The sequence below is a fragment of the Dasypus novemcinctus genome, chromosome 6 (genome assembly GCF_030445035.2).
Source record: "Dasypus novemcinctus isolate mDasNov1 chromosome 6, mDasNov1.1.hap2, whole genome shotgun sequence".
Classification (NCBI taxonomy): Eukaryota; Metazoa; Chordata; class Mammalia; order Cingulata; family Dasypodidae; genus Dasypus; species Dasypus novemcinctus.
This window is the reverse complement of record NC_080678.1, coordinates 47,693,672-47,710,635: the sequence shown is the minus strand read 5'-3', so window position 1 is coordinate 47,710,635 and position 16,964 is coordinate 47,693,672. Positions and strand designations below refer to the sequence as shown.

The window sequence follows — 16,964 nt, the reverse complement described above, 5'->3', positions numbered from 1 at the left end:
ACGAGAAGTTGATTTAGATCAACTAAAGTGATGAGAGATGTCTTGTTTCCAGTATTTTGAACAGTTTTAAGCTCTTTTGGGGAAATACCATATGAATTTTATTTTTAATATTTTTTGATTATGCTAGAACAATTCACAAGACATTTGACTTATCATTATTTACTATATTGATTATAGTTGGCATAAATATGTTTTCATAACTGGCTTACCCTTGCGATGCTTATCATCTGTTGTTCTGAGTCTCTTTGAATAATGATTTTTTTTGCAGTTATAGAAATAACGAATGGGTACTGACAGAAGGAAAACCTGCTCAACAAGTGAAAAACAGAAAAAGCAAAATGGTGTGTTTTTAGCAAAATTATACTAAGGGAATCTAAGGCACCCCTTCTAACAATATAAAACATTACTTTGCATTATGTTTTACCATTTAAAAAGTGATTTTATATGCATCATTCCTTTTAATCACCAATGCCCCGTGAAGTATGTATTTTGCTAGATGTGCAGTGCTTTTAATCTTTCAAGGAAGCTACAGCTCACATTCTGAAAATGTGCTGGTCACTTATATTGTTTACACAAATAACTCCATTTTATATATAATCACCTGCATATCATTACCTGTGAAGAACATGGCCAACACCAGAACCAGGAGACAGAAGTACTGATGAAGAATGAGGACAGAAAACTCATATGTTCAAATTACTAGAAGAATTCACTACTATATGGCTGTTTCTGATGTATGAGCTTCAGAAATGAGGAAATCTAGTATTAACTACAGTAGATGAAAAGCAAAGTAATAAATTTAAGACCGATAAAATAAAAGTCAGAAAAAAAGCATGCTGTTTTAGTACTATAATTAAATGGTGTAGTAATATGAAATGGCTTGTATTTGTAAACACACAAACATTATCATCAAGGTTATGAAAATAACTTCTCTGTTGGGTCAGAACCCATTCTATGCTATGTACAAAAGCCATCAACTACAGACACACAGAGATGCCTTATGAATTACTTATTTGTGACTAATATGGCAGCAATGATACTTCAGGAATTAGATTCCCATCAGAAGTGACTACAACAAATCCATTTAGTTATCATTAGAATCCATCCAAGTATAGTTAATTGGTACATCTGTGACCACTGCGTGCAATGAAGCCATTAAGAGGAATAAAGAGATAATCCTAGTGTGAACTGAAAATGAAACAGCTTTCTCTCTGGGTCAAAATGGTTAATGTTAATTGTTAATTGTTACTGAAAAGTAGTTGTTCAGCATTAACAGAATTTTGAGTCTTTAAGTGCTAACTGAAAATCTGGAAATGAACTGAGGGGGATATATGATATTGATCTTATTACATACATTAAAACAGTGCTTTTCAATCTTTCCCTTGTCATGGGAAACACAGAAAAATTATACTATTTGTGTGACACAATGATATAAACAGATGAGGCTGCTCATAGACAGAGGCAACTTGCCCTAGGGCCCTGGCTGGCTGTTCAAAGGCTGAATATATCATAAGGATAAAAAATCCTATGTAATTCATTCTTGGTATGGCATACTGCTTTGAGGAAGCTCTGAATTAAAAGACCCTGTCACTGAAATAGATACAACAGCTCTTTTGTTTTGTGGTTTTGTCTAAGCATTATAATTACATTGAAATGGGAGAAAAAGTATCTTGGTAAAATAAACTTTGCCAAGAAATACCAATCAGATTGACTAGTGTTCTTCAGAATAAATGTAATTTCCTAGATATCACAAGGTCTAGGAATCAATTATGTCTGGGATCATTTTACTGAATTAATCCAAATTAGAAGGTAGATATAAGGTATAGTATATTACAGAATTTGGTCATGTGTTTTGAAAATCTATTGTATTATGGTAATTAATAAATCTGTGGTGAAACCCTTTGCTGTAACATCCATTCTTTTATAATGTATGTAAAGAACCACCACTTTTTCTAAACAATAAAGAAGAGAGGGAATGAGTGAATATGTGTGTGTGTTTGTCTATGTGATCAGTGTGCTAGATCAGGCATTGACAAAGAATTATAGGACAAATATGGCCTACCACTTGTTTTTCTAAATTAAGTTTTTTGGAACACAGCCAAACCCATTTGTTTACATATTGTTTAAGTCTTCTTTCACACTATAATGGCAGAACAGAGTCTGTATTGTATGCAAAGTCAAAAATATTTACCATTTAGCACTTTGTAGAAAAATTTGATTGACCTCTGTGCTGGATGATGGCACACAGAATAATAAGATCTAAGAAACTAAGCTAGAGCTTTTCCCTTCTTGAAAAGATGCTATTAACTAAACCAAGACCAAGTTATCATGTACATAAATTCAAAATGATAACACAAAAAGAAAATGTTTTAAGAAATATAGTGATATTTCAAGGGATATCTAAACTATAAGTTTATATATAAATTTAAGTGTATATTTTAATTTCCTGATACATACTTAAAATTCAGTCATTATTTAAATAGTATTTCATTTAGGTATATAGTCAAATGAACTTTCAGTCTTACCTGTGAGAGTTCCCAAAGCTTTGCCAGGTATGATATTCTTCCATGAGATCAATATGATCCAATGTAGAATTATAAAAATCAGTATAGGGGATGAGGGGAAGGTGAACCAAATTGTTTGCAGTATCTGTAATGATAAATTCTAACATGATGATCTTTTCCAAAATATACAAGATTCATTCTAATAACAAAAAGAACATTTTAATGTCCACTAGATAGGCTTTATCTAGAAATCCCTATTAAAAACAACTGTTGTTCCAAATGAAAGCAGTAATTTTTAAATTGTGGTCTAAGTACAGCCCAAAATTTCTTGCTCTTTTAAAAAAAAACTTGTGGTGGTGATTATAAAAGTAGTAAAGGAAATATATAGATGACCATCCACTCATACTACTTTTCCAACAGTGTGTTCTCCCCTAGAGGTCCCTGGTAAGTAATGGAAGTCCCTGTTTTCTCAGGAATAACTATTTAGCAGGTCACATGTAGTTGATAGTCATAACACAGAATACTGCCCAGTAAAAGACATAAAGCTTTTTTCATGTTTATATGTTAACTGTGAAATCCATGATCACAACAGAAATCCATTATGACAACTCTTTCCTTCAAAGGAATAGACTGAAGTTTAAGAATGCCTCTATAGTATTTTGAGATCCTTAAGAAGATATCCCTAATAGTTAACAGAATAAAAGTAAAGATATAGAATAACAAAAACCTACTAAGTAAAGCCAATACTTTAGAAGCTGATGGAATCCACCAGGAACACTTTGTTATAGGTGGGAATTCTTCAGGCTTTGCAGGAAACAGGCGTAAAGAAATAAATTGCAGCAATCTCTCTACTAACTGTTTGAATCTCTTCTGGGACAATCTGGCAATAAGGATTTTGAAATAATACCAATCAAAATTCACATGTTATATTTTGGCAATATATATAAAAGGTATACAAATGTATCCTACACACATAAAATTTTAGAATGTTTCTCCAAATCAAATTTTCTTTCATAAATGACCCAATATTTGATGCAAATCTTACCCTGAATACTGTTTTTAATTAAATAAGAAATAAACACTAAAATTGCTAGTAAGTTAAACTGTTATAAAGTTAGTATCTAACATACTTAATTTTTAGAACTTTTGATATATTAAAATTATATTTAGAATCTTTAGCTTCTTTTAACGTTTACAACTATTAAGAAAAGTCATTGTTTTTGAAAGCATAGTTTGGTGGGAAAAACCTTTGTGTTTTCACAAGTTGATATTGTTAACTATCCTAAAATTTACGATGGACTTTTGAGGTGAGGAGAAGGAACTATGCATATAATGGTGAGAGTTATTGATATACTGATACTGATAGTAAATAAAAGACAATTAAAATAGTAATATCTGAAAAAAATCCAGTCACCATCTTGGAGATGCCTGAAAAACCGAGGGTAGAAATTGCTGAATAAAAAGCAAAAGCAGTGGATAGATAGAAATTCTCAGCAATGTCTTGCACAAGAAAAATGATTACTTACATTAAAAATAGATTTTCAATTATTCTCTACGTAGTAATAATAATAAAGCACATTTTATAATTGGCCTCTATATTTTTTTTGTTTTGCTATAACCACCATCCATTACCAAAACTTTTTCATTGTCCCAAATATTCTGTACCTTTTAGCCTTAACTCTATTCTTTTTACCCCTACCCTTTCCCTGGTAAACTATAATCTGACTTTATGAATTTGCTTATTCTAATTCTTCGTATCAGTGAGATCATACAATCAATAGTTGTCCTTCTCAGTCTGATTTATTTTACTCAACATGTCTTCAAGATTCATCCATTTTGTAGCATGTATTAGAATTTCGTTTTTTTGGTTGAATATTCCATTGTATATATAAACCACACTGCGTTTAACTATTACAATTCATCAACTGATACACACTTGGATTGCTTCCATCTTTTGGAGATTATGCATAATGTTGCCATATAATAAATCAGTGTGGCAAATATTTGTTTGAGTCCCTGCTTTAAATTCTTTATACCTAGAAGTGGGCTTGTGAAGTCAAAGGATAATTCTATACTTAATTTTCTGAAGAAGCACCCAACCGTCTTCCACAGTGACTGCACCATTTTACATTCCCACCAGCAATGAATGAGTGTTCCTATTTCTCCACATCCTCTTTGTAATTTTCTGGTTTTCTTTTTTCCCATAGTAGCCAATTTAGTTGTGTGTGAAATGGTATCTCATTGTGGTTTTGGTTTGCAATTCCCTAATGGTTAATGATAATGAGCATCTTTTCATGTGCTTTTTGGCTATTTGTATATCTTCTTTGGAGAAATGTCTATTCAAGTCTTTTGTCCAGTTTTAAATTGGATTGTTTGTCTTTTTGTTGTTGAGTTGAAGAATTTCTTTATAAATTCTGGATATTAAATTCTTATTGGATATATGGCTTCCAAATATTTTCTCCCAATGTGTAGGTTGTCATTTTACTTCTGTGATAAAGTCCTTTGATAAAAATTTTTAATGTTGGTAAACTCCAATTTATCTATTTTTTTCTTTTGTTATTGTGCTTTGGATGTAAAATCTAAGAAACTATTGCCTAACACAAAGTCCTGAAGGTCCTACCATTTCTTCTAGGAGTTTCATAGTTCTGACTCTTACATTTAGGTCTTTCATCCATTTTGAGTAGACTTTTGTATATGGTGTGAGGTAGAGGCCCACCTTCATTCTTTTGCAAATGGAGATCCAGTTTTCCCAGCACCATTTATTGAAGAGACTTTTCTTTCTCAATTGTGTGGTATTTTTCTTTGGTCAAATATTGGATGACCATAAATGTGAGGATTGTTTTCTGAGCTCTCAATTAGATTCCATTGGTCTATATGTCTGTCCTTGTGCCAGTACCAAGCTGTTTTGATTACTATACTTTGCAGTATGTTTCAAGATCAGTAAGTGTGAGTCCTCCAACTTTGTCCTTCTTTTTCAACATGGCTTTGGCTATTCGGGAAAATTTACCCTTCTATATATATTAATGACTGACTTTGTCATTTTTGCAAAGAAGGTTGTTGGTATTCTGACTGGGATTGCATTGAATACGTAAATTGCTTGGGTAGAATTGACATCTTAATGTTTAGTCTTCCAATCCATGAACATGGAATGTCCTTCCATTTATTTAGGTTTTCTTTGACTTATTTTATCAATATTTTGTAGTTTTCTGTGTACAAGTCCCTTACATCCTTGGTTAAATTTATTCCTAGATATTTTGTTCTTTTAGTTATTGTAAATATAATTCTTTTCTTGATTTTCTCTTCAGATTGTTCATGTCTAGTATATAGAAACACTACTGATTTTTGAGTGTTGGTCTTATACGCCACCTCTTTTGCTGAATTCATTTATTTGCTCTAGGAATTTGTTGTGGATGTTTTGGGATTTTCTGTATATAAGATAATGTCATCTGCAAATAGAGGAAGTTTTACTTCTTCTTTTTTAATTTTGATGCCTTTAATTTCTTTTTCTTACCTAAACATTCTGGTTAGAACTTGCAGTACAATGTTGAAGTGGTGATAGTGAGTATCCCTGTCTTGCACCTGATCTTAGAGGGAAAAGCATATTTCACTGTCAAATATGATACGGCTATGAATTTTTCATAATGCCCTTTATCGTGTTAAGGAAGTTACTTTCTAGCCCTAATTTTCTAAGAGATTTTTTAAAATTTATCAGGAAGTGTTGCTGGATTTTGTCAAAAGCCTTTTCTGCATCAACTGAGATGAGTTTTAATTCCTTTGTTCTGTTGATGTGGTACACAACACTAATTCATTTTTGTTATGTTGAACCACTCTTGCATACCTGGGATAAATCTCATTTGATTATGTGTCTATATCTTTTAATGTGCAGTTGGATTTGGTTTGCAGTAGTATTTTGTTGTGAATTTTTGCATCTATGTTCATAAGAAACAGTGGTTCATAGTTTTATTTTCTTGTGGTATCTTTATCTGACTTTGGTATAAGGGTGATGTTGGCTTTGTAGAATGAATAAGGGAATGTTCCCTCCTCTTGAATTTTTGGGAAGATTTTTTTTTTATTTTTTAAAATTAAAGTTAATAGATCACAAGGAATGCTACATTAAAAAACATAAAAAAACAAGAAACATAAGAGGTTTGCATATAACCCACTCCCCACCACATCATTTTTGTAAATTGAATTTTTTTAAAGATATATACATCACAAAAAAAAATGTTACACTAAAAAATATGAGGTTCCTGTATATCCCCCATCCCCCTACCCCATTCCTCCTACACCAACAACCTCCCTCATCATTGCAGCACACTCATTGCATTCGGTGAACACATTTTGGGCCACTGTTGCACTACACAGATAATAGTTTACCCTGTAGGTCGCACTATTTCCCAGTACATTCAGTGGGTTATGGCAGGATATATAAGGTCCAGCATCTGACCCTGCAATATCATTAAGGACAACTCAAAATCCCAAAAATGCCCCCACATCACATCTCTTCTACCCTCTCTATTTTTGGGAAGATTTTGAGCAGAATTGGAGTTAAATCTTCTTGGAGTATTTGGTAGAATTCCCCTGTGAAGCCATCTGATCCTGGGTTTTTCTATGTTGGGAGGTTTTTGATGACTGATTCAATCTCTTTACTAGTTATTGGCTTGCTGAGATCTATGTCTTCTTAAGTCAGTGTAAATACTTCGTGTATTTCTAAGAATTTGTCCATTTCACCTAGGTTTGCTAATTTATTGGTGTACAGTTGTTCATAGTATCCTGTATAATCCTTTTTATTCAACGGGGTCAGTTGTAAATGTCCCTCTTATCATTTCTGATTTTAGTTATTTTTGTCTTCTCTTTTTTTCATTAGTCTAGCTTTACATTTTTTAAAGATTTATTTTATTTATTTCTTGCCCCTTTCTCATTGTTCGTACTCGCTGTCTGCTACTCTATGTCCATTTGTTGTACACTCTGTGTCTGCCCATCTTCTCTTTAGGAGATACCTAAAGAGTGGGAGAGAGGCACTCAATTGCTTGAGCCACCTCTGTTCCCTGGTTTGTGTCTCTCATTGTGTTTCCTCTTTGTACTCCTTGTTGCATCATCTTGTTGCATCAGCTTGCCGCATCAGCTTGCCATGTCAGCTTGCTGTCTTACTCATCTTCTCTAGGAGGCACTGAGAACCGAACCCAGGACCTCCCATGTGGTAATTGGGTATCCAAATGCTTGAGACACATCCACTTCCCTTTACTCTTCTTTTTTTAGTTCTTCCAGTTTTGAGGTTAGGTTTCTGATTAGAAATCTTTTTCTTTTCTAAAGTAAGCATTTAGAGCTATAAATTTCACTCTCAGCATTGTCTTTGCTGCATATCATAAATCTTGATATATTATATTTTCATTTGCCTCAAGATATTTTCTAATTTCCATTGTGATTTCCTCTTTAAACCACTGGCTGTTCAAGAGTACTTTAATTTCCAAATATTGGTGAATTTTTTATTTCTAGCTTCATACCATTGGGGTTGGAGAAGACACTGTATGATTTCAATATTTTTGAATATATTGAGACTTGTTTTGTGGTTAATATATGGTCTCTGCTGGAGAATGATCCATATGAGCTTGAGAAGAATATATTCTGTTGCTGCTGGGTGATGTGTTCTACATATGTCTTTTAGGTCTAGTTGATTTAGAACAGGGGTTCTTAATAAGGGATCTGTGAGCTTGAAATGAAATTCAAAAAGCTATTATTCTTGTGGGGACGTGTTGGTGAAGGTGTGATATATTTATTAAATAATACACAGTATAGTGTGGACTTAAGTAAGGGGTCTATGGTTCTCACCTGACTGGCAAAGGAGTTTGTGGAACAAAAGAAAGGTTAAGAACCCCTGATTTAGAGTATCATTCAAATCTTCTATTCATTGATCTTCTGACTAGATTTCTATTCATTATAAAAAGTGGTATATTAGAGTCTCCTATAATTAATATATAACTTTCAATTTCTCCCGTCAAATATGTCAGGATTTGGTTCAAAATTCATATATAATTTTGGGGTCTGTACTTTTAGGTACAAATATATTTATAATTGTTCACATTCTTGTTAAATTGAGCTCTTTATTAGTATACAATGACTATCTTTGTTGCTTATAAATGTTTTTGATTTAAAGTCTATTTTATTTAAGTATAGCTACCCCAGTTTTCTGTGGGTTACTACTTGGATGGTAGATATTTTTTCCATCCTTTTACTTTCAACCTACTTGCCTTTGAATTTAAGGTGTGTCTCTCATAGACAGCATACTGCTTTTTTATCCTTTCTGCCAATCTCTGCCTTTTGACTAGAGAGTTTAATCCCTTACATTTAAAGGCACTACTCATACTATAGGACTTTCTTCTGCCATTTTGCTATTTAGACTCTATAAGTCTTATACCTATATTGTTTCTCAATTCTTCCATTAATGTCTACTTTCACATTTATTTGATTTTTTTGTATTGTACCATATTGAGTCCTTTCTCACTTCTATCTGGATATATTTTTCATATTTTTTCCTTGTGGTTACCATGAGGTTAAAATTTTTAATATCCTAAATACATAACAATCATATTTTGTTGGATATTTGGCTTTAGTAGAGTACACATACACTGTTCCTATACCCCTATGCCTCCCCATCTTTTTTGTACTGGTCACAAATTATATCTTTGTACACTGTATTTCTAAAACTATAGACACATCATTACTTTTTATGCATTTCCATTTTAGGAAGTAAGAACTGGAGTTATATACCAGAAATACAATATAATAATACTGGCATTTATAATTAATTACCCATAATTGGCTTTTGAAGCATTATAAATTTTAAGTATCATTCCTAAAGATCTGAAAACACTTAAATATATTTTACTGTAAAATTATGAATAAATATCAAACTTAACAATATTAGGTTATACAAATTCTTAATATCAGAGAATGATTTACTTTTTAAACCAGTGAACTAGGAAATGGTGGTCAGCTTCCACTAAGGTAGCTATCTGTCGTAGCAAGTGAGCATAGATGACATATGTTGATGTGTTATTAAATTGAGGATTCTGAAAAAGATATTAAAGATAAATGTGTTAAAATTTTATAACATGTAAAAGGAAAAACACTAAGCTTAATGAGATAATTGGTAAATTCAGGGAACTAATCTTGAGATTATAAAATATGAGGTGACCATCATTCAAAACAATTATCTAGTTGTTATTTAAATAACAAAGAGACTGATTTACACTATATAGTGGAAAGAACATGGCTTTGGAATTAAGACTGACCTGGGTCTGAGGACTAATTTTACCACCTACTAACTATGTGCTTTTAGGCATGTTCCTTAAATTCTGAGTCTCAGTTTCCTCATTTGTAAAGTGGAAATGATCATATCTTAGGAGTCATTTTGAGCATTAAAAAAGAAAGTATATTGAAAGTACCTAGCTTAGTGCCTAATATGAAGCGGGCATTTTATAAATAGCAGCAATCACTATCATCCAGGTAAACAAAATCCTGGGTTTTCCTTGATTAAAAAAAAAAAAAAGACTGCCAGAAAAATGCAATAAAAGAAATAAAAGTTGAATATGAAACTTTGCCACTGTGAAATGAGATAGCTCTATATTTCACAAAGAATAAGGGAGGGACCAGATAATAACTTCTGACAACTTAAATGTTAAAAGGACACTGAAGGGGTGCTTAAGTAAGCAATTCTCTAGTTATGTTCCAAACTTTAGAAGTCCAAAATAATGTATATTTCAAAACTTCACAGAAAAAAATGAACCTTATTTAAAAATAAACTGAAATAGTGAAAAATAATGTGCTTTCAAAATTGACCTACCAGAAGAGAATTCAAAACTGGAGAGTGACCTACTCAACAACTCTGTGACGGCTCATGAGAAGAACAGAAATATTATGAACAGAGTTTATTACTAATATACCTGCCTAAAAACTTGAGATTCATGTTGTCATATTTCTAGTTTTACTACGTATCCCTACCTATAATTCCTCTTTTTTTCTCTTTTCCCTTTTTCCTACCTATTATTTCCCCTTACATATCTCTTTTAAATAGTCTCTTGTCCATTTACTCCCTTTATTCCAATTTTTTCTTTTTTCTTCTCTCCCCTCCTCTATTCCTACCTCACATATATTCCTTTTATTGGACATAATATTGAACTAAACACTATTTTTAAATATATTTTTTCTTAGGCTTAAACCGGATAATCTACACAAGTACTTTCTTTATATTTGTAAAGATTAATACAAATGTATGCTCACTACGGCAATAACCTATTTCTTTCTCAAAAAAAAATTCTTTTTATTTGTCTAGACCTTAATTTATTTATGTCATCTATAAATATGTATCACTTAAGATGAAAAATTTCATCTTTGCTTTAGCATACAGAAACAACATTTACCTTTCCATGAGAATGCTAACTTAAGCACTATTGAAACATAAACAAGAAAGTTATAAGGCGTCAGACTTGGCCCAGTGGTTAGGGCGTCCGTCTACAACATGGGAGGTCCACAATTCAAACCCCGGGCCTCCTTGACCTGTGTGGAGCTGGCCCATGCTCAGTGCTGATGCGCACAAGGAGCGCCCTGCCACACAGGGGTGTCCGCCGCATAAGGGAGTCCCACGCGCAAGAAGTGCGCCCCGTAAGGAGAGCCGCCCAGTGCCAAAGAAAGTGCAGCCTGCCCAGGAATGGTGCCGCACACATGGAGAACTGACACAACAAGATGACACAACAAAAACAAACACAGATTCCCATGCCGCTGACAACAACAGAAGCAGACAAAGACGACGCAGCAAATAGACACAGAGAACAGACAACCAGGGTGGGGGAGGGAAAGGTGAGAGAAATAAATAAATAAATCTTAAAAAAAAAAAAAAGAAAGTTATAACCTACTAATTGTGGGAAATGAAGTCTGGGAGTCCATTAAAATTTAATATAAGAAAGGAGGGTGAATGGAGGAAGAATAAACACTTCCATTCTGTTTATTCCTGAATACTATGGAAGGTAGGCAAGAACTAAATTAAAATTTTAATATTGTAGATAATTCAGCTTCTCAGTGCTTATTTGTCACAACTTTAGTCTTGTGGTGTCAAGGAACTACAATTTTTTAAAAAAGTATCACTAATGTTGCTCAAAATACTACTTAACATTTGATATTATTTCACTTACACACACATAAACTGAAATCTGAATTAGACAACTTCATGTTAGTTCTTGCTTTCTTACCTGTAAAAGTATAAAATATGCTCTAAGATCATCTTTTGTTCGGGGACTGAAAAAAAATAAGCATAATTAATTATGAATATGATCTTCAATCTTACAGCATCTAATAAAAACAACAAATAAAATTTTGATCAACTGAGTTGATTAAAGCCAAACCCTGGAATTAAATTAATATGTATTATTATTATTATTTTGCTTTAATCCTTTTTTATTAAAAAAATTGTAGGTTTACAGAAAAAATTATGCAGAAAATACAGAGATCCCACATTCCCCTCATCTCACAGTTTTCCCTGTTATTAACATGTTGCAATACTGTGGTACTTTTCTGACAATTGATGAAATAACATTATTATTGTTATACTATTAATAATAGTCCACAGTTTATATTAGGGTTCAACATTCATGTTGTACAATCCTACAGTTCTTAAAAAATTTTTATTCTAGTAACATATATACAGCCTAAAGCTTCTCCTTTAATCACATTCAAATAAACAATTAAGTGGTGTCAGTTACATTCACAATATTGTGCTACTATCACCACCATCCATTAGAAAATTTTTCCATCACCCCAAAAAGAAACTCCCTACCAATCAAATATGAGTTTCCCATTCCTTCCCCGAGCCTGGCTACTGGTAACCTATTTGTTTTTGCTCATTGTCTGCTTGTTGTTTTAACTCATAGTTTTTTTGCTCCTTGTAAGCTTATTGTTTTTTGTTCATTATCTGCTCGTTGTTTTGTTTTGTTTTAAGAGGCACTGGGAACCAACCATGGGAGCTCCCATGTGAGAGGCGGGTACTCAACTGCTTGAGCCACATCCACTCCCCCAAGTGATTTTTGAGAAGGATGACAAGTCCACTCAATGTGGAAACAATAGTCTCTTTTTATTATTTTTTAAAGATTTGTTTATTATCCCCCCTAACATGCATTATAATTGAGATAGTATCAAGTTAATAATATACTGGGAATAGAGGTTCCTCTGTGCCTACTGTTGGCTGATCTGAAGATACTTAAAGACCATGTTAACTAGATATAACATTTTGTGAGGTAAATATCATGACTAACTCTGGAAACAGTTAAAGTCTGACAATGAACAACTTGAAAATACTATGTTTTTGTTTTACTAGGTGATAGCTAGTATCTTGACATATGAATATTTATGTATTAAAGAAAGAAAACATGCTTGAATTCATAGGTCCATTCTTGAAGTAATATATTTAGAAATGTCTGCAAATCAAATCACACTTTAAAATGCACCTAGGATGTTTCTAATTAAAATAATAATATTTTGAATAACTTTAAAAAGTAACTGAGGGGGGCATTTTTGAGACTTGGAGTTGTCCTGAATGATATTGCAGGGACAGATGCAGGACATTATATATCCTGCCAAAACCCACTGAGTGGACTGGGAGAGAGAGTAAACTACAATGTAAACTATACTCCATGCTGTGTAGCAGTGCTCCAAAATGTATTCATCAAATGCAATGAATGTGCCACACTGATGAAAGAGGTTGTTGATGTGGGAGGAGTGAGGGTGGGGGTTCGGAGTGGGGTATAGAGGAACCTCTTGTATTTTTCAATGTAACATTTTGTGTGATCAATTTATCTTTAAAAAAAGATAATAAAATTTAAAAAGTAATTGGATTTTAATTTTTCCATGCTAATCTTCATTTTCACATTATCAGATTTTACCAAAGGTTTCTGTTATTCTTGAGGTTGACAAGTGTTTTTCATCCTCTCTAGATCCATTATATAAAATCCCCTAAATACCTAAAAGTAATTTCTTGAATTAAAAATGGCCCACCTATATGATAACCAGGTCTAATTCATGATATTTGAGTGGGCTCCTGAATTGCAAAACAAAACCCAGATATGAAAGAACAATTCTGGGACAACTGAGAAAATGTAAATGTGGACTGCATTTTAGAGAGTATTACTACATGAATCTTAAATTTCTTTAGGGTAATAATAGTGTATTAGTCAGCCAAAGGGGTGCTGATGCAAAATACCAGAAATTGGTTGGTTTTTATGAAGGGTATTTATTTGGGATAGGAGCTTACAGATACCAGGCCATAAGCATAAGTTATTTCCCTCACCAAAATCTATTTTCACGTGTTGGAGCAAGATGGCTGCCGATGTCTGTGAAGGTTCAGGCTTCCTGGGTTCCTTCCTTCCAGGGTCTTGCTTCTCAAACTCCAACATCAAAAACCCTCTAGCTCTATCTTTTGCCCTGCCTTTTATCTGCGAGTCCCACTAAGGGGCGGGGACTTAACACCCTGATGATGTGGCCCAATCAAAGCCCCAATCATAACTCAATCACACCCAGGTACAGACCAGATTACAAACATAATCCAATATCTATTTTTGGAATTCATCACCATGTCAAACTGCTACAAATGGTGTTATGGTTATGTGGGAAATGTTCTTAGGAAATGCATGCTCTAGTAATTAGAGGTGAAGTGTCATGATGTCCTCAATTGACCAAAAAAAATTACATACACATACACAAAGAGGAAGAGAAAGGAAAAAGCAAAACAAATGTGGCAAAAAGTTAACAACTGGTAAATCTAGGTGAAGGGCACATGTGTGTTCATTGTAGTCTTTATTAACTTTTTTGTAATTTGAAAATTTTTCACAATTAAAAGTTGGGAAAAATGGTTCACATCTAAGTAGCTACTTTAACTTCAGAAAATAAAATAATCAAATGATTATTTACCTTTCTGTTAAATTTACAAAATAAATCTGAAAATATAAATCATAACATAAACATAATTATGTTTAATTTAATCATAAACATAATGAAATTAAGATATAATTCATTTAAATTTAAACTAATTTAAATTAAAATTAATTTACTCATAATATAATGAAAACATAAAATATACTAGCTGCACCTTTTAAAAATGTAAAGCCATATGTCTGAAATATATGAATGTAAATTTAAAGGAAATAAATGAATATATATGTATACATTTTAAAAATTAGCAATTAATAATATTCCTTTGTGGAAGAATTACCTTGACTGTATAATAGCTTAAATTATTTAGGTTTAAAATTAAATCTAGGGAAGCAGATTTGGTTCAGTGTATAGAACATCTGTCTACACATGGGAGGTCCAAAGTTCAACCCAGGGCCTCCTGACCCATGTGGTGAGCTGGCCCATGCGCAGTGCTGATGCACTCAAGGAATGCCGTGCCACGCAGGGGTGTCCCCCACGTAGGAGAGCCCCACGCGCAAGGAGTGCGCCTTGCAAAGAGAGCCACCCTGCGTGAAAAAAGTGCAGCCTGACCAGGAGTGGCACCGCACACACGGAGAGCTGACACAGCAAGATGACGCATCAAAACGAGACACAGATTCCTGGTGCCGCTGATAAGAATATAAGCGGACACAGAAGAACACACAGTGAATGGACACAGAGAGCAGGCAAATGGGGGGGGGGAGGGGAAGGTGGGGAAGGAGAGAGAAATAAAAAATAAATCTTAAAAAAAATAAAATCTAACCTTATTCTGTCTAGAATAGTCTATATAATTGTCAGACTTTATCAATCAGATTACTATTTTATTTTAGAAATTATATTTGATCTAAGTAAAAATGGATTCATATTTTTAAAGAGCTCAAGGAAATTCAGGAATATTAAAATTTCTAGTAATGAGAGCTGAATCTTATGCTTTCCATTTTATAGCAATACCATGACAATCCCCAAGTTTCTGCCTATGCACTAATATTTCAGTACCCAGTATACAGTTCTGCAGACACAAAAGGTTAAGATCACAGGATTTTTTGTTAGACTGCATGGGTTCTAATCCTGACTTGGGCACTTACTGTGTGAACTTGGATAATTTATTTAACTTATCTGTGAATTAGTTTCCTTAACTGTAAAATGAAAAGCATATTACCTGTTTTGTAGGACTATAGTGAGGATTCAATGAGAAATGCATGTAAAATGGCTAGAAAGGTACCTTGCCCATAGTAAAAATTCAATAAACTTTAGATGTTATCATAAATTCAAAACAAAACAAGACTTCTGGGTAAAAACAGCATGCTCCTTTGACATATATATATATATATGTCACATCAAATTAGCACTTTAATCTATCTCTGGCACGCTTTTGAGGCATTGAGTCTAGATTTTGCTTATTAGAGGGGACTTGAGATACCAATAGCTTAAGCCCACTCATTTCTCTAAGAATTATCTTTACATTTAAATTTTTTCTCTACACTTTCAATGAAAACACTATGTGTTCAACCAAGAACATGGAATTCAAGTTAGCCAGGAGTAAAAATAGTAAACTATTAATATTTCAAAAAATGATTTAGAGGGGAAAAAAGTGGGAATAAAGTATAATAGTGTGCTTGATATTACTAATGTGTAGCTCCCAATGAACAAGGTGATAAAATTTGACTTTTTCCCCATCTACCCAGTTTCTGTAATACCAATTGCAGAATAACCCTTTGTTTTATCATTAAATATAACATTTAACAGTGCTGCTAAGAGAAATAAATCTTAATTTTTGAAAATTAGTGACTTTGGATAATATAGGAAAAATATATAAGACATCTAATTTATTTGGTCTGTAGTACATAAAAATGAAAGTTCATATGTATCATCTGTGTAGTGAATGTACATTTTGTTTAATGCACTATGATATGAGAGAATGTACCAATTACTTTACCATCTAAAGCTATGGTACAAAAAGATGTTCTATTACTTGGCATATCTAAATAGTCAGTATTCATACCTCCTAAGGCTTTTATTTCCATATTTTAGTGCATATTGATATCACCTATTCTTCCAAATCCTTTTCTCTACCACCTAGAACTTCTTAATTCTGGCAGTGCCATTTGTGCCCACATGAATTACTGGGCATTGGTAATAATAGCATAAATAAGTTTGATTTCTTAGAATGATTTTGATTATATTTTTACTACAATATTCAGGAAGTAGTCGTGTTAAACCTTAAATCCAAAGGCACTTAATTGATAAATAACAGGAATTTCTTCTCTGAGGCCATTAAATGATTTTCTAAAACAAGGAATATGAGAAAATATTTTTCTACACGATACAAAAAAAACATCAATTTTCTTAATATAATAAACGTGAGTTTCAAACAGAAAAACAGGCAAATCTCCAACAGAAAAATGGGCAAAGTATGTGGATTAGTTATAAAAGAAGAAATATAAAAATGGGCAAAGTATGTTGATAAGTTATAAAAGAAGAAAT

General features: G+C 32.9%; 1 protein-coding gene across 1 annotated transcript in view; it reads right to left on the bottom strand.

The window, feature by feature from the left end:
- HECTD2 (HECT domain E3 ubiquitin protein ligase 2) overlaps positions 1-16,964 on the bottom strand; it is a 131,357-nt gene that overhangs the window by 27,340 nt on the left and 87,053 nt on the right. Inside the window, exons 7-11 of the mRNA XM_058298765.1 lie at positions 11,750-11,795; positions 9,465-9,574; positions 3,236-3,384; positions 2,526-2,649; positions 210-306 (exon numbers count right to left, since the gene is read on the bottom strand). Coding sequence (XP_058154748.1) covers positions 210-306; positions 2,526-2,649; positions 3,236-3,384; positions 9,465-9,574; positions 11,750-11,795 — 526 coding nt within the window. The remainder of the gene's footprint in view (positions 1-209; positions 307-2,525; positions 2,650-3,235; positions 3,385-9,464; positions 9,575-11,749; positions 11,796-16,964) is intronic.